This window comes from Mirounga leonina, unplaced genomic scaffold (assembly GCF_011800145.1).
Source record: "Mirounga leonina isolate KUSES-001 unplaced genomic scaffold, KU_Mleo_1.0 Mir_109, whole genome shotgun sequence".
Taxonomy (NCBI): Eukaryota; Metazoa; Chordata; class Mammalia; order Carnivora; family Phocidae; genus Mirounga; species Mirounga leonina.
In genome coordinates this window covers 4,065,069-4,088,411 of record NW_023270244.1, presented here as the reverse complement: position 1 = coordinate 4,088,411, position 23,343 = coordinate 4,065,069, and the positions used below count along the sequence as shown (strand labels likewise).

Genomic DNA, 23,343 nt, shown 5'->3' with positions numbered 1-23,343 from the left:
TCAGCATTTTCAGTAGTTTTCAGTGGGAAGTTTGGTCTGAACAATCTAGACTTCCATCACCCAAAACTTGAAGTCTGTAATAGTATTAGCATTATCAGTTTCATCAGAAAATCTGGCAGATGGAGTTTATTGTCATTTCATTTGTGTCAGTTCTCTGCAAATTATCAAAATTACCATCATATGTTGAGTGTCTATTATGCGTCAGACACTGTTCTGTGAAATATTATTCAGCCTTAAAAAGGAAAAAAATTCTGCCATATGTGGCAACATGAATGCACCTTGAGGACATCATGCTAACTGAAATAGTCACAGAAGGACAAATACTGCCTGATTTCACTTATATGAGGTAACTGAAATAGTCAGATTCAAAGAAGCAGGCATAGAATGGCAGTTGCCAGGGGAAAGAAGGAGTTGCTAAATAACGGGTATAAAATTTTAGGTATGCAAGGTGGATAAGTTCTAGAGATCTGCATAATGCACTATTGTTAACAGTACTGTATTGTGCACTTAAAAATCTGGTAAGAGGATAGATCTCCTGTTAGGTGTTCTTACCACAACAAATGTAAATAAATAAATACTTTGTAGCAGTTTTCATTCCTAGTATCTGTGAGATATATCTATAAAGATATGTTACAATGAAGTGATTAATAGTCTGGACTGTGGAGCCATCAGCCTTGGACTCCTATTCTAGTTCTACCACTGGCTAGCTCTGTGACCTTCACAAGTTCCTCATTTTATTGTCATTTACATTTTACAGATGGGTGAATTGCAGCCTAGAGAAAATAACATGCTAGATCATGTAGCTAGGAAGTGGGTGAGCCAGACTTTAAATAATCCAGGACAGGCTGTGCTCTTTCTGCTATGCTTTCTGGTCAGGGATGATGACTGCTAAAGCACCTAAAGACTCAAAATACTATCGATGTGTGAATAATGGAATTGATGATGAAAGGGTCCATTCTTTCAACCAGATCATCTGAAAAGTTGTGGAAAGGAATACAATTCTTGGGGTGCCTGGGTGGCTCAGTCGTTAAGCGTCTGCCTTCGGCTCAGGTCCTGATCCCAGGGTCCTGGGATCAAGCCCCACATCGGGCTCCCTGCTCGGTGGGAAGCCTGCTTCTCCCTCTCCCACTCCCCCGCTTGTGTTCCCCTCTTGCTATGTATCTCTCTGTCAAATAAATAAAAAAATCTTAAAAAAAAAAAAAGAAAGGAATACAATTCATAAAGGAAGCATTAATTTAGCAGTGATTCCTCAGTTGTCTTCAGTGTTTTGTAAGATAGTACTAGATTCTTATTTAATAAAATGCTCATGGGTAGATCAGCATGGGAACTGTTTGGTATGGCTCTGTTTTAGAGAAACACAGTCCAGACTAACATATTAAAGATTGTGATGTAAAGATTGCCTAAAATAATAACACCCAAAAACTGTTGACTTTGGAACTTTTAGCCTCCACAGAAAAAAATTTTAAGAAATAGTAACGTATGTGTCTAACTCTTTATGTAATACGTATGTATATTCCTAGGAGTGTGGGTAAATTAAAATCCTGGAAATCAGTCATATTTTGAAAAATAAGAAATATTGTAATTTAAAGGAAACAATTTTATACAGCAAAAAGCCATCCTCAAATTTATTCATTAATATAAATCTACGTTAATACAGTGGGTTTTCCTAAATATGTCTATAAAATCAAGAGGAAATACTAGAATTTAAAAAATTTGTAACTCAGTTTTATTATTCTTGATAATTGAAAGGAAAAGCTAAAATGATATCTTTGTCATCAAGAAATTTTTATGCTTTTTATAAAACAATGAAACCACATTGTGAAGATTGACTCACACGGAACTGAGATGTTATCTGGATTCTTTCCCTTGCCTGTGTTTTGTTTTTGTTGTTGCTGTCATTTTTAAACACCATTTTGTTCCCCATTTGAAACTACAAATGAATTAGATAAAATCTTTAAGTAGTGAAAAGTCAAATTGCTTTTTCACTTCCTGTTTCATCTTGTCCTAATGCCGCCCTTGGTTAGAAAAGAAGAATTAAGTATTTTGATTAGATATGTTGCACAAGGATGGAGACAGCTCTGAAAATGGAAAGGGTGTAGTTTTGAGAGTGAGACTGCCCTGGATATGAAATTATGAGAAGCAGCTACTGTGTGCCAGACACAATGATAGATGCCATTTACACTTTATCTTACTTGATTTTCACAACAACCCTCCTACCTAAGAAGGTAGTATTTTTAAAAATGAAGACTTGATACTCAGGTAGCTGAAGTGACTAGCCTAGATGCCATATTTCTTGTCAGAAGTCAAGAGAAGCAGCTGTGACTCTACACTTCATTCCACAGGGGTCCTGAGCTGTAAAGAAACCTAGGTTAAAAGGGACAGGTGATTGCAGAGTATGTGGCAAGGGGTCTGGAGAAAAAGGAATTCTACATCCAATATCCCTTTTTAAGGACTGCAATCAGAAAGAAATTATTTTTCTCTGCATGCTATGAAATCTAAACTTATTTTACCAGAGAAGCCCATTGTTACATATGGTATTTAGGTTCCAGATACATTATTGATTGGAGAAACTTTATGAACTCATCTGAAAAACTAATCATAATTTATGATTCTATTTTTTTAGAAAGTGCATCTTAACTTAAATACAACTAGCTTACAGATATTTAGAACATAAGCCGTTCATAAATCTGGGATTGCTATATAAAGAAATTTGCTTTTAAACTTTAAATTTGTAACTCACAAAGTTGATTTCAGATGTATTACTTAGATGCCTGCTTTTATGCAATTTTTATTTCATTTCCTGTCTATTTTAGGAAAAGAGATTCTCACATATTTATTTATTCATGTCTGTGTTTTAGAATCATTGCCTTTATTGTATTTATGCATTTATTTCTCCCAGGTCAAACCCTTTATTTCTGAAAGATAGCAGCTTTACCAAGGTATTAATAAAAAAGATTTTAATAGTCCCAGGCAATTTATTGTGCTCCATTCTATAGTAGAATGATGAGCAAGCTGGTTGTTAAAAACTTTTTTGTTTTACTTTATATACTTCATTTCGGCTGGTCTTTTTCATATAACTGATGTACCAAACCTTGGCATGGCATCTATATATAATATAATTGTATTTTTACCTAAAAATGTTTTATTTTCCAGAATTATTAAGACTTTTGGGTCAATAATAGTAAAAGCCGATGGCTAGCCATTTTATAGTCAACCAACAGGGATGCAGTAAAAACTTTGAAAATCATTTTTGTGTGGTCGAGTGTGGGCAAAAGGCCATATATTGGGTTTTTATTTATACCCTGATACAGAGAATTGTGCAAATGTGAAAGCTCCATGCCCACCTACACACTACATTAAAGGAATATCTTAATGTTTTTTGAAAGAACTTTTTTAAACAATTGCAAACTTACAGAAAAATTACAAGTTAAATGTCAAGATCTCCCCCCCCCCCACGAAAATACATGAGAGCAAGTTGTTTACATGATTCTCCCATCAGCCCCAAATATGTTAGTATGTATTTCCTACTATAGGACATGGGCTACATCACTACCACTATCCAAGTCAGGAAATGAATATTAATACATTACCACCTTTAATCATCAGACTCTATTAAACTGTTGCTTATTGTCCCAATAATGTCTTTCATGACAAAAGGATCCAGTGCAGAATCCTGCATTGCATTTAATTATCATGCTTCTTTCAGTTTCTTTCAAACTGGACCAGTTCTTCTTCTTTTTTTTTTTTTTTGGCATTTTTAACCTTGACATTTTTAAACATCATGGTCTGTTATTTTGTAGAAGGTCCCTAAATTTGGGTTTGTCTGATGTTTTCTTGGGATAAGATTGAGGATATGCATCTTTGGCAGAAATATCACGGAAGTGATGCTAAGTTCTCATTGCATTCTGTCAAATGGCATATAATTTCGATTCATCCCATTACTAATGATTTTCACTTTGATCACTTGATTAGTGTGGTGTCTGCCCACCTTCTCGACTGTACAGTCATTCTTGTTTCCCCTTTGCAATTAATACATATTTTGTGTGGAGGAGGGGAGTGTCTTGAAACTATGTTAGGTGTATTTCTTATTAGTCTTCCAATTTACTCATTGATTTATTTATATCAATATGGACTCATGTTTTCCTATTTTATTCAGTGCATCAAAATCGGTTAATATTGCTTATTTTAAGGTTCAGGTTGTCTCCAGTTTGGCCACGGGGAGCACATTCAAGATGGGTTCTGTTGTCTTTTTGACAGTGTTCTCATCATTCATTGAGTAGTTTCCTTGCTTTATGGCATAACAAGATATTTCAATCTCATCAGGTACTTTCTGTGCCCCAGCCTTGGAACCAGTCATTTCTCCAAGGAATGCCAGTTCTTTTTAATGGAAGTAATACTTAGAAGACATGGTCTGGGCTCTAGGTACACTCCCTGCTATGAGAGCACCACCATTACGGTGCTGCTTTCCCCAGGCCCTCTCAGCGGGCACAGCAACACATATGCACATATGCGGTCTTGTATTTCTTAATCTCTATATGTTGGAAACCATGAGTCCACACCAGTGCATCCAATTCTAATCCCAACAGTGCAGAGTTCATTCTACACATTTGTAACTCCTTTTTCTGACAGAGAAAACCGTCTTCTATTACCTTTAAAAACGCATTTTCTTTGATCAGTCTTCCTAAAGGCAGCCATTTTTCGATCTCCCCCAGATGGATGCTCTCTCCTCCTTGCTGGAGCTCTCACTCATTCTAGGCTGTCCCTTGCCCCATGTGGCCACTCCTTACCTTGCTGAGGCTTACACAGCCCACATAGGCCTACTGTCCTCAGGCTTTCAGTTCCCATGCTTGGCTGCCCTTTCCCTTAACGCCATGTGGACACCCCCCTCAGCCTGCCTGTGCTCTGATACCCCATTCCCAGTGCCTGTTCTCAGATGCCCTTGTCACCGGGCTCTGACACACTGTTCTGGGTCACTGAATGTATGGATTGTGTCCTCACAGCTCTCGGACTCTGACTCCCATGGCTGAGTCACCTGCTGAATGTGTGCACTCTCCTTACTCTTTGGCTTCTGATACCTCGCATTGGGCAGCCACACCATGTAGACACTCCTCACTCTGCTTGGGCCTTGACCCCCCACGCCAGGCTACTCCCTGAAGAAAGATTCCCCCACGTCACCCATCTTCCCCAGCCCATTCAGGCTCTGGCACCTCGTGCCTGGCAGCTCTCCTACTCACCCTCCCCATCCTGCCTTGCTGTAGCACCTTGCTCTGGCGCACCACAGCTCCCCCCACAACCCCTGGCGCAGATGCCCATGTTGGAGGGCTTCTCCTAATGTTCAGTAAGGAAAGGGGAAGAAGAAGAGCCAAAAGGCTTATTAAAGTATTATCATGAAATGGTGCTCTGAAGTGTTTTATTTAGAGGATCACTTTGCTAGCTATTATAATGAAAATCAGAGCAAAAAGTAGAATTTGATGTATGAAAATCATTTTATTAGATGTTTTTTATATTAGATGAGCTTCTTTATATGCCCTGAACTACTTCCATTGATTAAATACTTTAAGATCAAATGAGAGATCAAGAAACTAAAAGTTCTATGTCTATTCTAGGGAAAGATTTTATAAACTAACAGTTTAATATCATCTTATCCTATCTACTTTCTCATATTTGATTTTGTCATTAACTATGGCACTTGTATATGAGTAGGATGAACCTTTACATATGAACGTTCTTATATAAAGCAAAAAAAGTTGCAAAAAGAAAAAACATAAAAATGTATAATGACCTTAAATAAACATGTTTGTAACTTGATTTTTTTTTTTTTTTCTATCTTGTTTAAATAGAGGAGTCTTCATTTTGGCTTCCCTTATATGGCAACATGTGCTGCCGCCTAGTCGCCCAGCCAGCTTGTATGGCTGAGGATGCATTTGCAGGATTTCTTAATCAGCAGGTTGGAGGACTTTAAATATCCTACAATTATAGCTACAATCTAGATCTTAATATACTGGCAGTTGTTTTGCCTTCTGATAATAAGTATTTTTTAAAGTCTTCTTTTAAATGACAGTTTCCTCCATGTTAGACATAGAATGATGGGTGACGGGGTTGGGGGTGAGAAGGGGGGAAGCATGGGGTCTGATGCAGTTTTGATGGCTAAGGAGCTACCTCTCCAGGTTCCTCTGCTTCAGAAGCGCAGGAACCGGATAGTCAGCAGCGGAGGACTCCTTGTGGAAGCGGGTGACGACTGCTCCACACCTTTCATAGAAGGGCCTTTCTGGCAGACAGCTTTTGGCACAGTTTAGGCCTCTGGGCTTCCAGGGCTGCCTCTGTGCCACCTACTCCTGATTTATTTATAACCAGAGTTATTTATATTCAGTAAATAATTAATTATGGGCTTCAATGAATCAATAACTTTTTAAAAAAAGATTCCATTAAGAGGAAAGAAATTTTGCATTCCTACAGGGTAGTCAACATTTTCCAGTGTTCTGAGAACAGTAAGGGGAAATTACATTTTGAGTATTGAGTTATTTTTATAATTTTTTTGAGTCATTAGATGGATTGCTGTGGAATTTAAAGCACTAATTTTGAATAGACTAGCATTTCTGAAACTGCATTGATTTATGATTTTATGTGTGTAAAAGTTATGTGGTAATCTTTACCTCCATTTTGCTTAATGCTTTTGAGAATTCCAAACCTTTCTTCTGTGATATTAACTTACTCTGATTTTGGACTGTTGACTTATTGCACACTAAATTAATGGGTAACTCTATCACATTTAAAAATTTTTTTAACTAATGTAACTTTGATAATTGAAGTATTTTGTTGAATTTAATGATGATAAATAATGATTAAGGTTGATGGTTTCTTGAATTTTTTTTCAGCAAATGGAAGAAAGCCTGATTAGTTGGAGAAGGTTGTATTGTGTTTTAAGAGGGGGTAAACTTTATTGTTTTTACACTCCAGAAGAAATTGAAGCTAAAGTGGAACCAGCTTTGGTAGTGTCCATTAACAAGGTAAATAAAATGCTATTTTGAAAATAAAGATATAACATTTTATAAAGTTTGTTCTTTTCTATACAATTCACATTGTTACCATTTATGGACAAAAGGGAAGGACTGCTAAAAATAGGTTAGTTCAGGGGTGCCTGGGTGGCTCAGTTGGTTAAGCATCTACCTTCAGCTCAAGTCATGATCCCAGGGTCCTGGAATCGAGCCCTGAGTCGGGCTCCCTGCTTAGCGGCGAGTGTGCTTCTCTCTCTCCTTCCTCCTCATGCTCTCTCTCGCTATTTCTGTCTCTCTCTTCTAACTAAATAAGTAAAATCTTAAAAAAATAAAAACAAAAAATAAAAAGTTAAAAATAGTTCATAAAGATAAATTGATCTTCTTATTTTTCCTCCATTACAGAGCTTATCCAGTAGAGGAAATACTGTAAATTTCCTAAGAAAACATAGTAATTGGAAATCTATACCAGTAAATAGGTTTTAAAGCAGAGAATGTAACTCCACATTAACATGATATTTAAATTTTTCATGAATTTATTTAAGAGATTATATAAACATAAATCGTTAGTTCATATTACAGTGATGCTTTTTGTAGTTAATATTCAAATGAACCCATAAAAAGACATTCCTGAGACTACTTCCTGATTTCTTATGTGATTGATGGGCAGTTGTCCAGCCTTGTGTCAGAACAGGAAAGCCTGATCCCTCCCCACCCCACCCCCCTGCCATGCACACGTGTGCACACACATGCACACACAAGCACACATACACACACATACATGCATGCACACGCACACACACACTTATACCATCATCTTAAATTTATCTTCATCTGTTATCCAAGCCTAGTGCTTCCCCCTCCCCCCCCCTTTTTGGCATTCCTACTCTGGAGTACTTTAATGGCATTTCTAGAGCAGAATATCATGTTTTCTCTCCATAGACTGTACTTAATTGTTTCTAGTTGTTTTACTTTGCTTGCTTGTGGAGTGATTGAATTGAAGGCAATGGTAAAGTATGAGCCATCACATCTGTTAACTGTGCATGTTCTACTTGACTTTAAATTATCTTTTGAAAAAAAAAAGTTGTATGTCCTGAGAAACATATGGATACTAGTTTGCTAATCTATAAGGACTTGAGTTAATTTCTCTGATCTTTTCCAATAATAACATTTGGTCTGTTTCTATCCTGCTTTTGGAAATTATACTGCTTTTTCTTGAAGGAATTTCTTCAGTGAGACCTTTTAAATTAAGTCCACTTAATTTATCTGTTTTGTGCATCAGGAAGATTAGTGCTGCTCTTAAATAATAAACCTCAATGTTACAACACGGTGAATTTATTTTGGTTTAGATAATTAGGTTTATGAAAGTATATTTTTATTATTGGAAAATTGATATAATTTTTTCATTACTTGCCAGTGTTTTGTTTTGTTTATGCAGTGTCCACTTTTCCCCACCTTAGCCTTTTGAAAATTTCAGATGTGCAGAAGAGTTGAAAGAATAGAATAATGAACAGCTATCGTTAATATTTTATCATATTTGCTTTCTCTTTACGTAGTTTGAGATTTTTTTCAGAACCATTTGAAAATAAATAGCAAACAGCATAACGTTTCTTCCTAAAATATTTCAGCATGTTTCTCCTAAAAACAAGGACATTTCCTTCATAACCATAATATTATTACCACACTCAAGAAATTTATTGTTGATAAAATAATAATACCTAATATATAGAGCAAATTATCCCAGTTGTCCCTACAGTGTTCTTGCTAATGTTTGTTTATTGTTTGATCCAAGACCCCCATTAGGGATCATAAAGTGTAGCAGGTCACCATGTCTTTTGATTGTTTCCTTTTTTTTCTAAATTGGACGCATCACTCACTGCCTCTTTTTCTTTTTTTGTCTTTTATTATATTGACATTTTGGAAAAGTCCATGCCAGTCCCCACATCTGTTTTTGACTAATTGTTTCACTAGGATTCAGGTAGATGCTTTTGACAAGAGTTCTGGATAGATGATTTTGTCTAAACTGTTTTTCACTAGGTACCTAGGTAGTAAAAATAGAATTCTACCAATTTTTCTCTTACATGTTATACAATAGAATATGGATAGTCCTAAAACAAATTAAAATGTAATCTAGACAAAGGATATTTTAAAATTCATTTGTTTTATTTGAAAACAGTTTTCAAGGTATTCATTTTACCATATCAGTCCTTTATGGCAGGCAGAGCCGGTAAGTCAGCCCTGTTTTATAGGTATGTTATTTCTGTTTTATAAGTGAAGAAACTGACTCACAGATCAGATAGAACTTGTCTAGCTAGTAAGTAAAATTATATGGCTCACTGTTTTTCTGTTTCCTTACAGACATACTGCTAGACTAGATTTGGAAGACAAAATTAGACTTTTTCCTATCTCCATACCCACTCTGAATAAGTTTTGAAAGTAAGAAGTATCTCTGAAATGAGGTTGTGAGCCTGAAGCCACAGTTTCTACCTCTTGGCAATGGCTTAGACATGTGTTGAATCTTTAGCATTTAAATGTAAGAGGGCAGTTATAGTGGAACCCCTCTGTTACTGTAACCAGGGTATGTGTATTTTCTTGTCTGATGACAAGGGTGTAATTCCAGAAAAGCAGTTAACAGTGTTTACATGGCCCAGCTGAATTGACCTTTTTTCAATTGATTCATTTTTCCTTGTGTTAATAAAAGCTGATGGCCTGGTGACTGATGTGATTCTGTAGTCAATCAGCTCCATTATTAAGATGCCTGAAGTCACCATACTTAGAAATCCCAGTGGTGGTTTCACAACTGACCATTACAAATTCACAGGAAAATGATTAATCTAGTAATTTGTATGGACTCGACCTTAGACTTGGGGACAACCATGGGCTATATTTGACCCTGAGGACTGATGACATAAACTGTCATTGTGCATGACTTTTGTCTCAAGTACAAAAGAGGATTTTAAGATTAAACCATGAGGTAAGGGTTAGGTTGAAAAGATTAATAGAATTTAGTTGCTGATCTCAAAGATTGAACTGATACCAAGGTGCAACATTCTCTAGCTTTGTGATGTTGCTCTCTTTATTTTCTCCAGGGCTGATCCCTGCCCTCTCTCTACAGCAGCTCTCCTGTTGGCAGTTCCTACTCCTACCTCAGGTTTCCCTTGAGCCCTTCCATTCACCTGAAAACTGCTCTTTAGCAGTAAACACCCTGGTTACCTTATTTAAATATGACTATCTGGGTCGAGAAGTCTGTTTGTTACTTCTGTAAGCCTGGCTGCTATGTAGTTATATCTTATATTAAAGTCATTTTTACTTATTTTTTCTCAACTTAGACAATGATTCAGATTTATGAAGAAGTTGAAGCAATACTGGAGTGACACTCATGCCACCTAGATTCAGCAGTTACTGTTGCTGTCCAGTTTGCTTTCTCTCTAAGTGTTCTTCTTCGGGGGGGGGGGGGGAGTTGAAGCTCTTTGTATTTCATTTTTAATTTGTTTTATGACGGTATAGCTTACATAAAATAAAATTCACCAATTGTAAGTGTACAATTTGATAATTTTGACAGATAATATACAGTTGTGTAATCATTACTACAATCATTATTGGATTATAGGTTTTTTAAGCTTCACAAATTTCAATTATACAGTAGTGTCATCAACTATAGTCACTTTCAGACCTTATTTATCTTATAGCTGTGAGTCTGTAAAGCCTCTTATCTATATTTTTTGCTGACCCGTTTGAACATAAGTCTCCAACATTGACACTTCATCCCCGAATACTTCAACGTGCAACTCTTAAAAATAGGAAACTAAAACAAAAGTGTGCGTGTGTGTGAATGAAATTACAATACCATTATCACAGCTAACCAAATGAACAGTAATTCTCTTATATCATCTAATAATCTGGCCCATATTCACCATTTCCCCATTTTCCCTAAGACATCCTTTTAGCTTTTGCTTTCAATCTAGGAATGTTCAAGGATCATGCATTCTACTAAACTGTAAATTAGGTCTAGAGGCTTGATTAGATTCACTCTTAAACATCATTCACCACCATGTTTCATGCATAATGACAAATACTCTATAGGGCACTCTGTTCAGAGGCACATGATGTCAGGTTGTCTCATTATTGGCAATGTCACGTTTAATGACTTGGTTAAGGTGGTGACCACTAGCTCTCTTCAGCATAAAGGTAAGTTTTCCTCTTTACTATTAGCAAGTAGTCAGTGAGGTGATAGTTTGCAACTGTGTGAATATCTTTGTCGTCCAATAGTCTTTCACATAATGGTTTTATGACCTGATTGCCCTTGTCTGAATTGGTTATTACACTGGAGACTGCATATGTTGTTCTCATAATATCCCTCATTCTACGTGGATTCGCTGGCATTCTTTTGTAAAGAAGGACTTTTTCTCGTCAAGTAGGAATGAATGAATCCCAGTCACTCCTGAAAAGACAGGATGAAAGCTCATTGTTTTAACGACCAGTTTTCAGAGTAAGGAGTTGGTATTTCCTACTGGTCTTGTACTGATATTGACAGGCTGTACTGGAGCAGTTGCTCCTCCCTCCAGAAGAAGCAAATGCGTGTTGTGTCTGTTGTGTTCTCCCCGTATCAATGATAAACTCATAGAGTTTTATTTATTCAGTGTTTTAAATTACTTGATTTTTAAATATAAGGTAGATGTTTTCATTGTTTGGCTTACTTTGGAAATATTCTAAGGGACACATGATATTAGTATATTCTCAAATAAACAAGATCTTTGATAAATGCCGACTTGGTATTGGAGCAGGTAAGCACCAAATAAAACTTTTAAAGAATAGTGCTTTTGTTTCAGTTTTTAGTATATTTTCAATGCTGGGGCTCTAAGATCTTTTTATGCTTAATAATGTGAAGTATTAAATACAAATCAGAGTTCTTTTCTTTTGGTTGTCTTTCTTCTTCTCTCATGATTTAGAAAATAATAATTTTGTTTAATGCCACTTTATGTAAAAACATAAATTTTGCAGTTGCTAAGGTATATATAAATAATAGTTCTGTTATTTTGATCACAGGATCTGTTCTCTAACCATAATTTTTGTTCTTCTAAATGGCATTTCCTATAAAGCTAAGTCAGTTTATTAATTTTCATAGGGAGCCATCTATGGAAAGAGTCACATGAAGGAAAGAAAAGCCTAAGCTATTCCCCTCCTCTTTTCAATCCAAATTTGAAAGGATGGTTTACTTCAAAGTGATTGCTTCAACTTCAAAAAACTTCCCTATTAATGTTCTTGAGCAAGACATTCCCAATCAGGGGTACTTAACAGAGCCACTGAATCCTCTATACACTGCAGAAAACATTTTATTAGCCAAAGTTTTATTCATTGCCAGTGGGGTGGGGAGTGGGATGGAAAAGTGGTGTGGGTCTTTGTGATCAAAAGTCTTTTCTTGATTTAAATACTACATATCACTTCAATTTAATGAATAATAAAAGTTGTACTAAACAAATCAGTATCACTACTTGGTGTTATAGGCCTTTGTTAAATTGTCTTGAAATTGCTTTTAACCATTATGTTTGTCATGGACCCTAGCAAGCAGATTATTATGAAGCACATGGGATTTTTTTTTCTGATTATGTTAGTCCTTTAATGTCTCAATGCTACCAGTGATTTAGATTGTCCTTTATTAAATATAGCAAAAATAATTATTTAAACAAACCTCTTCCTTTAGGAATTTACATCTGATTTAATTGGCATAAATTGAAAATAATTATATCACACTAATACTAATCCTTCCTAATGCTTGGTTTAATTTATGGTTATGGTTTACATATTTCAAGCATTCCTTGCTGCATATTGTGAAGGTATACTTTCTTTGTCATTAGAGTATATATAAGGTCTAAAGGTTGTTTTTGACCAGCAACATTTTGTTTTTGTTCCTGATTAACAAGACTTTAGACCAAACACCTTTCAAAGAACTCATTTATTCTTACAACATGTTTATGAGGAAGCTGTGAGTGAAATAATGTTATCTCTGTGTTATAGGTAGGAAAGGAGGCACTTAGTTTTTTGTACTTGTATTTTATTTTCAATTTTTGAGGGGAAAAATTTAAAGATAATCTATAAAGAGAAAGGTAGAATTATCTCTGCCTTCACACATTGCCCCCACCATAGAATTATTTTGAAGCAAATCTTGGAGACTGTATGATTTAACTTGTAAATATAACAATTATCATACTTTAGAAAAATATATAGTCATATATATAGTCAATCATCAAAATTTCAGTATTCAAATTTCCCAGTCTTGTAATTTTTAAATTCGTTTTTGAATCAGGATTTTGAAATAGGGTTATATATTGCAGTTAATTGATTTGGTCATTTAAATCTCTAAATCTGTTGGAATGCTCTAGCACTCTCTCTCTCACACAGACACACATATACACATCCACACACTCTCACACACACAATTTATTGAAGAAATTGGGTCATTTATCCTACAGAGTTTTTCCATAGTCTGGATTTTGTTGCTTGCATCTTTGAGTTGTCTTTTTCCTTTTCCCTTCTATTTTTGACTCAGATTTAGGTTGGTTGGTTGGTTAGTAACAATATGTCTTAGGAAATATTTTGTACTTTTATTGGGAGGCATTTAAAGATTTTTTTTTTTTTTTTTAAGAGAGAGAGGGCATGAGTTGGAGGAGGGAGAGAGAATCTGAAGCAGACTCTGCGCTGAGTGTGGAGGCTGACGTGGGGCTTGATCTCACCACCACAAGATCATGACCTGAGCTGACACCAAGAGTCTGAGGCTTAACCAATTAAACCACCCAGGCATCCCATATTGGGAGGCATTTAATATGTCTGAGTCTTCTATTCATATTAACATCCACAGATGAGCATTGCTTAGATCCTTTATTTCATTAGGGATTGCAAACTGGTGATATTTTAATATTCTTTATTTATTAGCTGGGAAACTTCTACTTTATCAGCTCTTTGGTTGAGGTACAATTCTTATAGGGAAGACAGAATAAAGACTTTAACTAGTTACCAAAATAGTGAGGTAGTTCCCTTAGAATCCTTAAAAAGTGACAAATGAGTTCATTTTTAAATATCATTATGAATTTATAGATTTAAAGACATTTCCTGCATCAATTCATTACCATTGTTACTGACATCAGATGGTCCCATCTTTGGCTACTGGAAGCCTCTTCAATTTGGCTCCTGAGTCCTTTTGATACAACCCTAGTAATCTTTGATTTCTGGTAGGAGAACATGTTCTGGGATTATCCTGTACATTTCCTGGCCCAGGGTGAGAATCAGGCATCTCTGTAAAGAGATCTGATTCCTTTTAGCAGGAAAGAGTATTTAGAAACCATAATCTGGGTACATAGTAGTCTTTTAAAGATCATATAGTCAAAAAGTAAGGTAAGAAACAGTTCATAAATCTAGTCCTGACTTAGTAATTTGCCATTATCACAGAAATTGAGAGGTTGAAGTACAGTCTTAATTCAAAATAATGAACAACCTAAAAGAAACTTTCCTTTGATTTCAGAGTTAACTGTATTTTGTTACAAAATTGACTTCTCAGGTTATATTTTTATTGACTTCACTTGGCCTTCTCTGAGTACCCACCATCTCACGCAGTGGAAGGTTGCAGTTCGGTATGTGCTGACTGACAAAGTAGATCCAGCCAAGGATTAAAATTTCACAGTGAATAGTCTCAAATCTATCCACAAAGCAATAAAAGTTGACTGTAAAACCTCCCAAATCAGGGGCGCCTGGGTGGCTCAGTTGGTTAAGCTTCTGCCTTCGGCTCACGTCATGATCCCAGGGTCCTGGGATCAAGCCCCGTTATCAGGCTCCCTGTTCGGCCAGGAGCCTGCTTCTCCCTCTCCCTCTGCCCCGCCCCCCCAATTGTGATCTCTCTCAAATAAATAAATGAAATCTTAAAAAACAAAAACAAAAACAAAAAAACCCCTCCCAAATCAACTAGATGGTTTGGGCAGAAAACTCTGACTTTGGATAGAAAACTGATTTCGGAACATCAGTGTCCTCATCTATAAAGAGTAGGATTAGGATCATCTCTGGGATTGGAGTCTGTCAACCTACAACTGTCATTATCTGAGTTGTTCTCCTATCTCATTCACTTATTCTTCAAAAATATTTCAAATACAGTGAGTGACAGACAATATTTTAGGCGGCTGAAGTAGGGGGAGCGAAAATACCCAAGGTTCTTGCTTTCATATACCCTAAAACACACCTTGAGTTTTCTAATTCATTCTTCGTTTGAGAAGTGCAGTTTTAAGCACTCTTATTGATACTTTGTCCACAATGAAAAACAACTTGCATAGACTTTCTGATATTATCAGAAACTTTATTTGTTTAATGACTTTTTCTTTGACATGGAGTTTTTTGGTTGAAAAAATTCCCATTAGTTAAATTATTTTGGGTGATAAAATATAGTAAGTTAATTCAAATGGTCTATTTTGTGTTTCATTTGCACCTTTTAATAGCTTCTCATGTTTTAAAAATTTAGTGGTATTTAAGATTCTCAGAGTTAATGGAGTGTATAATGTATAGTATTTTTATATTATTGCATTATATTCTCTTAGAAGGATATAAATGATCCAGTTCATCAGATTTTCTACATAGCTATTTTCATTTGAAATGATATCTTGGTGTTATTAAAAATGTACATATTCATCTGTAAAAATCACACTTTCCTTATTTAAAAGTTGAATCCATTTTAATCCTATATACAAAAGGTAGTCAGAAATTTGCATTAAGATAGATTTGGATGGGGTGCCTGGGTGGCTCAGTTGGTTAAGCGACTGCCTTCGGCTCAGGTCATGATCCTGGAGTCCCGGGATCGAGTCCCACATCGGGCTCCCTACTCAGTGGGGGGTCTGCTTCTCCCTCTGACCCTCCTCCCTCTCATGCTCTCTGTCTCTCATTCTCTCTCTCTCAAATAAATAAATAAAATCTTTAAAAAAAAAAAAAAAGATAGATTTGGATGGAGGGAAGCACAATTTCAACAACAGGAATACTTCATATTTCATTGTTTGTTTGTTTGTTTTTAATACTAACCGCAAGGAGGGTTCTCTTGCCCTCCTCTCCCACTGAGTCAGCCTTCAATAAATCTTATTGAGAGCATATTAAAGATTCTTCCTAGAGCTTAAGTCATTCTCTGCTAGTGATAATAAGCTTTCTATTTAAAGACATGGATTATATGTATTTTCAGCCTCCAAGGATGCCATTTAGGGCACCATTTTGTTTTTATATTGTATAAATAATTACTTAAAAGAGTTAATTCACAAATTACCATGGCATAGGAATGTAAAAAGACCCTGTTCTTTTAAATTACAATGTTGACCATAAGTGCATTATAACCCTCAGAAGACATTCACATTCCTACATTTTAAAATTGACAGGATAGACTGTCTCTAAGATGGTTAGCAATCCTCACCTTTTGTGATGCTCAAAACTTTCAAAGTTATGTTGCTACTTCATGCAGCATACATTTTTTTCCTCATGTGATTCTTGAATAAGAATTCCTTCCTTCAGGAAAGAACTTCTGTAGTATACAGTAGTTCCTTCCTATCTGCAGGGTATATGTTCCAAGACCCCTAGTGGGGGCCTGATACTGTGGATAGTACTGAACCTGTGCTATGCTGTTTTTTCCTATACGTACATAGTTCTGATAAAGTTTAACTTATCAATTGGGCATAGTAAGATATTAACAACAGTAACTAATAGTAGAATAGAATAATTCTGACAATATACATAATAAAGGTTATGTGAATGTGGTCTTTTTCTCAGAATACCTTGTTGTACTGTACTGACACTTCTTGTGATGATGGGAGATGGTAAAATGCCTGAGTGATGAGACAAAGTGAGGTGAATGACGTAGGCGCTGTGACGTAGCGTTAGGCTACTACTGACCTGGGGACCATATGTCAGAAGGAGGATCATCTGCTTCTGGACTGCAGTTGACTGGAGGCAACTGAAACTGCAGAAAGCCACAAACTGAGGATGAGGGGGAGCTGGTGTATATGGTGTTCACCTGCCCGTAGTTACCCATTCTTCAGGGAACGTACAGCGTTTCTTTGTAACTCTTTGCTACTTCTGTAAGTCCACATAGACATCGTTATATGTGTATGTTGGTTTTGGGGTATGACTATACATACAATCTCTCTTCACTCAATACTGAAAGAAGTGAGGAATTTCTTCTCACTCCTAATCAGCTTTTGTAACTGCCAGCTAACTACTCTTCTACACACACTACAGTAGGTTTACACATAGGAGTCTAGAGCTGTTCAACCCAGTGCAGGAGCCACTAGCCACCAGTGGCTGTTAAGCACCTAAAATGTGCCTGGTCCAAATGGAGATATGCTGTAAGTTTCAAATAGAGACCGGATTTTGGAGACTTAGTATGAAAAAGAGTGTAAAATATCTCAAAAAATGTTTTTTGCTCACATGTTAAAATATTTTGGATGTGTTGGTTACATAAAAACATGATTTTAAAATAATGTAATAATTAATACATAATGATTTTCACCAGTTTCATTTTACCTTCTTAATGTGGTTACTAGAGACTCTTAAATTACATATGTGGCTCACATATTTCTAATGGGCAACACTGCTCTAGAATAACATCAGTCATTATCCAAGCAGCCAAATCCCTATTGTTGCATAAATAGATAGTTGTATTCCAGACATCTTTCCCCAAAACTCCTTGGAAACTGCATGTAGATGCTAGTTTGTCATGCGGTGTGGTGGTGCTTGAATGACTTGGGAACAAGACTTTTCTACATGTAGATACAGTAAGCACCACACTGTCATACCTAGTACCATGCAGAAAAAGTTTAAACTACCAACATGAATGAAACCATTGCCTTTGTTGTAGATCGGTGCATTCAGCGTTTAAAAAAATAATTGTTACTATCACGAAGGTTATAGTACTTCATGGATCTTTAGCTATGAGCTTTGTAAATGAATGGTACATATGAAATAAATGTTAATGGAGAAAACCTAACTGCTTTGCTGCAGTAAACACTAAGTTATGGTTTTACTGCTTTAAGTGATAACACTGTATCTAATGCCTGAATATTAGAATAACAAACATACTTTACAGATTCTTTTATTTTATTACTGTTGGAAATGTAGTTAACATAATTCACATTACAGTTATGACACGCTATACTTGTTTTATTGCAAATTTTAAGATGTATATAAAAGACAGCAAACTCCTACTTAAACAGATCAAAACAGGTTATGTTTTAATCTCATGTAATTTAAAGTAAGTTCGCTACATAGCATACTTTGAAACATTACTCAGTATTTTTCATACAAAGCATTTTTTATCGATTTGAGTCTGAATATTGAAAGTTCTCAAAATTACATATTTTAAATGATCAGCAATAAGATTTATAATTGCATCTGGTGTAAGTATGGTAGCTAAGCAGTAAAACATTTATTTGATCATACAAAAATACTCTCCTGTAAAACACCAATTTTGTCTTAATTTTTAGGAAACCAGAATTCGGGCAATGGATAAGGATGCCAAGAAAAAAATTCATAATTTCTCTGTCATCAACCCTGTTGCCGGACAGGCTGTAACTCATATTTTTGCAGTGGACAATAGAGAAGATCTTCAGAAATGGATGGAAGCCTTCTGGCAACATTTCTTTGATCTTAGTAAGTTGATGTTTGGATTTGCTAGTAATGTATTCATGAAGCATGAAAGGATGCACAAAGCAATCTAAATATTAAAATTATAATCTTATGGTTTGTATCAAGATTTTTTTATGCTCTTGAGTAAAATGATAGTATATATCATCAATGCGTTGATGCCTTTTTCTCTCAACCTTTCCCCAGTGCCTGATTTACTATAGTTTATTATACCTTTGAATTCCTCGTATCCCTACCTATTATTTTTAAGTTTCTCTGGTCCCTAAAATAATTAGACCACATTTTTTCAAAATATTGGGTTTTAACTAGTTAAGGCAGTGTGTTTGATCAAAGGGATAAGAAGCTATTTGAGTAGTGAAGAACTTGTCTAGGTTAGTGATGATCCTAAAATTTGAAATGCTCAAGAGATTCATGTAACCTTCTGTTAATTCCAGATTTGTTTTATCATCTTGGACATCATCCAAAGATTTCTTTTAAACCATACATATGGTTTTTCAGTTTCAATAATACAGCCCATGATTATAAAAACAATGTGATAGTAATATAATAATAGAGTTCTACTATGTAAAATATGTGAGGTCCTAATACCTCAATTTAAGGAGGAATTTTATCAACAAGAAAATATTGAAGTCATATATTGAAAATGTAGACTATTGATAATGGCTATTTCTAGTCAAACTAAGCCCACCATTAGATTCAACTGGTATTTTATGTCTTCAGAATGCTTTTCTTACAGAATTACAAAAGAGAGCCATTTCCAAACGATACAAAGTTGTTTCTGCAACTCCTAGAAATAATCCTACAGAAATTTTAGGACTTCTTAAGATCTGTTTTGGGGAACTTTATAAAAGAGTTAATACCTGCTGTCCTAAGATTAATTTTTATAAGCCTACTGTGATCCATGGCCTGGTCAAGTATTATAGTGATGTTTGGGGTGGGGGCAAAGAAGGGAACTAAATTTATTGATTACCTTCCACATACCACATGGCTTCATTTTTTCCTCACAACAGCCCAGCAAGGCAGAAATGATTTCCCTCTGCTCTAAAGTTGAGAAAATTGAGGCCTGAAGAGATTGCTGGTTTACTGCGGGAAACCAGAGGACTCCCTCCGTAGCCTTCTGGAATTCTTTAGGACTTGTTTCCCTTAAGCACTACCCCCTAGGCACTGAATAGATGTTTAAATATTTGTTCTATGCTTATCAGCATGCACTACATTTTTTTTTTTTAATTTCAGCTGATCTTAGATGTGTAACTTAAAAGATAACAACTTCCTTTCGTTTGCTGATCACATCTGAAATTTTAACTGCTTTCCTAAATGCTCTGCTCTAGAGAGTCTGTCTTACAAAGACTATATTATTTTTAGAAGTGATTCTGCTATTTTACACTTTTTATGTGTATAAAAACAGGAACGAGGGGTGAAAGGAGGTAAAAATGCAGAATATTATGGTCTGGATATCAACTGCTACTAGACGGTATTATGTTTTTATTTGCCAGATTAGGTAAAATAATTTATCATGCTAAAATGGGGGAGTTGGAGGGATACAAATCTCATGATATTACTGCCAAAATAAGGAAGGGATGACAAGTAGGTTCTTACATATTCTTTAGTATTTAATGATTTGTGGATAAAATCTGCCAATCTTTAAAGTATAAATTCTATTAGATTTGCACTTTAGAATTCATGAATGAAGATATGAAGCAAAGATGGAAATGTTTATACTATCCTAAAGATTGACTTTTAAGTGGTAAGTGTAAGTGTAGCCTCTTGTGATCTTAGGTGAAATCTGATGTGTAGAACAAAGTAGAGGATAGATATTTAGGTTAGAATAAACTCAGAGTAATTTAATATTTAGAACAAATTTCAATTACTTGACTCTGATTAAGAGTAGAAAATCAGGAGAATGAGAAAATTAAAAACCAAGAAAAAACATTAATGGTACTAGGTCTGTTTAGCCTGGCAAAGAACAACCTGAGGGGTGGAGGTTGGAGGCAAGGGGGATGTCATAGCTAATTTTTAATATTTGAGAGCTAACGAACATGTAAAAGAGGAATGACACTTGTTTTGGTTGATCAAAAGGGGTAGAGCTAGGAATGGTGGCTCAAAGATACATTTTTTCCAAGTATTTAATAATATAAATATTGAGTTACATAAGCAGCTTAGCATAACAGATCATTTTGACTGGGAACGTTATAGCAAATATTATTGTGGTAAGCATCTTCAGTGTACAGATTTTATGTGAACACAACATAGCCATTTAATATTTCATACGGGGCCTTTATTTTTACATTAGCATGTTGGTATCAGGTATAACAGCGCATACTAATTTATTCACTGATAAAATAAATGTTTTCATTGTAAAACTGATCAGTGAACATACCACATGACTCTGACTTCAGTAATGCATGGGATAATATGGCTTTATATTCCAGTCTTCAACATGATTAGTATTCTGCTACCAGTTTAACAATGCAAAGCTTTCATCTATCAATGTAGAGAAAATACTATACTTCATAATTTGCCTAAGATTTGATGGAGAAATGTTTGCCAGTTCAAAGTATTTCATTATTTTTCTATTAGATAAGACCTTATTTTTTTTCTGCCCCCAAGAAGGAAAAGCTGGCTTTTATATATTTATCTAAAAAAGGAAGTGGAGGGGAGGAATAAGTTATCAGATCTCAGATCCTACTAGATTTAAATTCTGCAGAGCAACCTTTGAAGCCTCAAACTCAAGATTTCATTCCCTTTATGAGATGCTACGTGGGCTATTTTGAAATTTTTACCATATTCTATACTTAGCATTGTAATAAAACATACTAAAAGGTTTTTTATGTTTCTTAGCTATTTAAGGTGATGGATTTAAAATTTATGCATATTACCATATAACCATGGCTGTATATTAGATTTAAAACAACAAAAATGAATAGATAACTTGACCAAACATGAAATGTCTTTTATTTTTAAGCTATGGAAAATAACTAAATTGGATATTGATTATGGAGACTGAGAATATAATAAAAGGGAAGAGAAATATAGATTTTAAATCATTCCAAAAAGGCACATGTGTATTAAATTTACTTTTCTACAGATGTAAGATAGAGTATAAGAATAGTGAGGTGCAATAACCCACTTTTATAACATGGATATAGAGGCACATAGTCTCTGGCACAGTTGTTATCCAGCACACAGGCGCACAATAAACATGGAAAGGTTAAAGTTTTTATATCCATTCAGAAGAAAAAAGCCTAAGCATTTTAAGATGAAAATAGTAAAACATAATTAAAAGAAAATTAATTGTTGTCCACACTCTCAAATTTTAACTTAAAAATCAAAACAACTTATTTAAGAGTATTTTTTTAATTCCAAATGACTAATGGCTTTAATTAAAGTGTCCTTCTTAAAATAAATTAGACTCAGTTAGAATTTTGACTGATGTGTAATAGGCTCTTATATACCTTTTACTTGAATGAAAATGCAGCATTTTTCTAGTTATACGAATTTTGAAAAGCATAATCATTTGAAGAAATAATTGTTAAATAAACAATTATTATTTCTTAATTAGAATTTTCAAAGTTAACACCATTTTTGAGAAGCACTGTTTCCTTCTAGGTAACTCTATTTCAGTTGATTTTTACCTTTCAACTGTCTTAAGTACTGGATATTTTTATTTAATATTTAAAAGAGGAGAACTTGTACAAATTTTTGCCATGAATAGAAATTTCATTTACTGGACCATTTAGTGAAATAGTATAGTATTTAATAGCCTAGAGATCTTAGCTTCTTATATCTGTGCACAGAACTTTATTTTCCAAATAGATTACTCTTATGCTTAGACTTGGACTTTAAAATTATAGGTAGTACTAGGTTTTTGTGGCTTCCTTAAGGCAATGCTTTATAAATTCACTCTTACTTTTCACAGCAAAAAATATGTTGATATCTATTGAAAATGAAGTATATGTCTTCACATTTATGTTTTAAACTAGCCTGCCTTTTTCTGTCTTTCTTAGGCCAATGGAAGCATTGTTGTGAAGAACTTATGAAAATTGAGATTATGTCACCACGGAAACCACCTTTGTTCTTGACAAAAGAGGCGACCTCAGTCTACCATGATATGAGTAAGTGGGGTTTGTCTTTTCTAAGCTGCAGGGTAACAAAAACAACATTGTCCATACTCAAGCAGCTTATTCTATTGACATTAAAATGCTAAAATTTTCAGGGCACAGTCAAAATGAATGAAAAAAGACTATGATTATAGACTAAGGAACTCATGTTTAATAGATGAATTAATACAAAATTAATGAATACACATTTTTCATAGTTTGAATGCTTCAGATCAAACAAAACGTTAAGGCTTCAAAATGAATAAGGGTGCACTGAAAATAAATATTAGCTGAGTAGCTGATGAAAATTCTGAAAATGTAAACTTGCAGATTCTAAAATATAATCATGTTCTGTAATTTTTTCTGTATTTTATTAAATTTGTTTTAAAGAATGTTGATAAATGAGTATTAATAAATGGAGGCTTTCATCTCTGGTCAGAAAACTGGTTAAGTTTAACACTTTGGAAAATTTTAAATTTCTAGACTCATGAATATTCCATTTTCCCACACTTTGAAGGGTATTTATTTCTCTGTGGGATTGCCTGAGTGAACAGTGCTGTGAACAAACACAGGTCAACACTAAATTCTATTTTATTTTG

The 23,343-nt window shown here is 34.9% G+C and overlaps 1 protein-coding gene across 1 annotated transcript in view; it reads left to right on the top strand.

Moving 5' to 3' along the window:
- LOC118020073 (rhotekin-2) overlaps positions 1-23,343 on the top strand; it is a 73,225-nt gene that overhangs the window by 47,576 nt on the left and 2,306 nt on the right. Inside the window, exons 8-11 of the mRNA XM_035019937.1 lie at positions 5,841-5,947; positions 6,876-7,007; positions 18,488-18,653; positions 22,652-22,759. Coding sequence (XP_034875828.1) covers positions 5,841-5,947; positions 6,876-7,007; positions 18,488-18,653; positions 22,652-22,759 — 513 coding nt within the window. The remainder of the gene's footprint in view (positions 1-5,840; positions 5,948-6,875; positions 7,008-18,487; positions 18,654-22,651; positions 22,760-23,343) is intronic.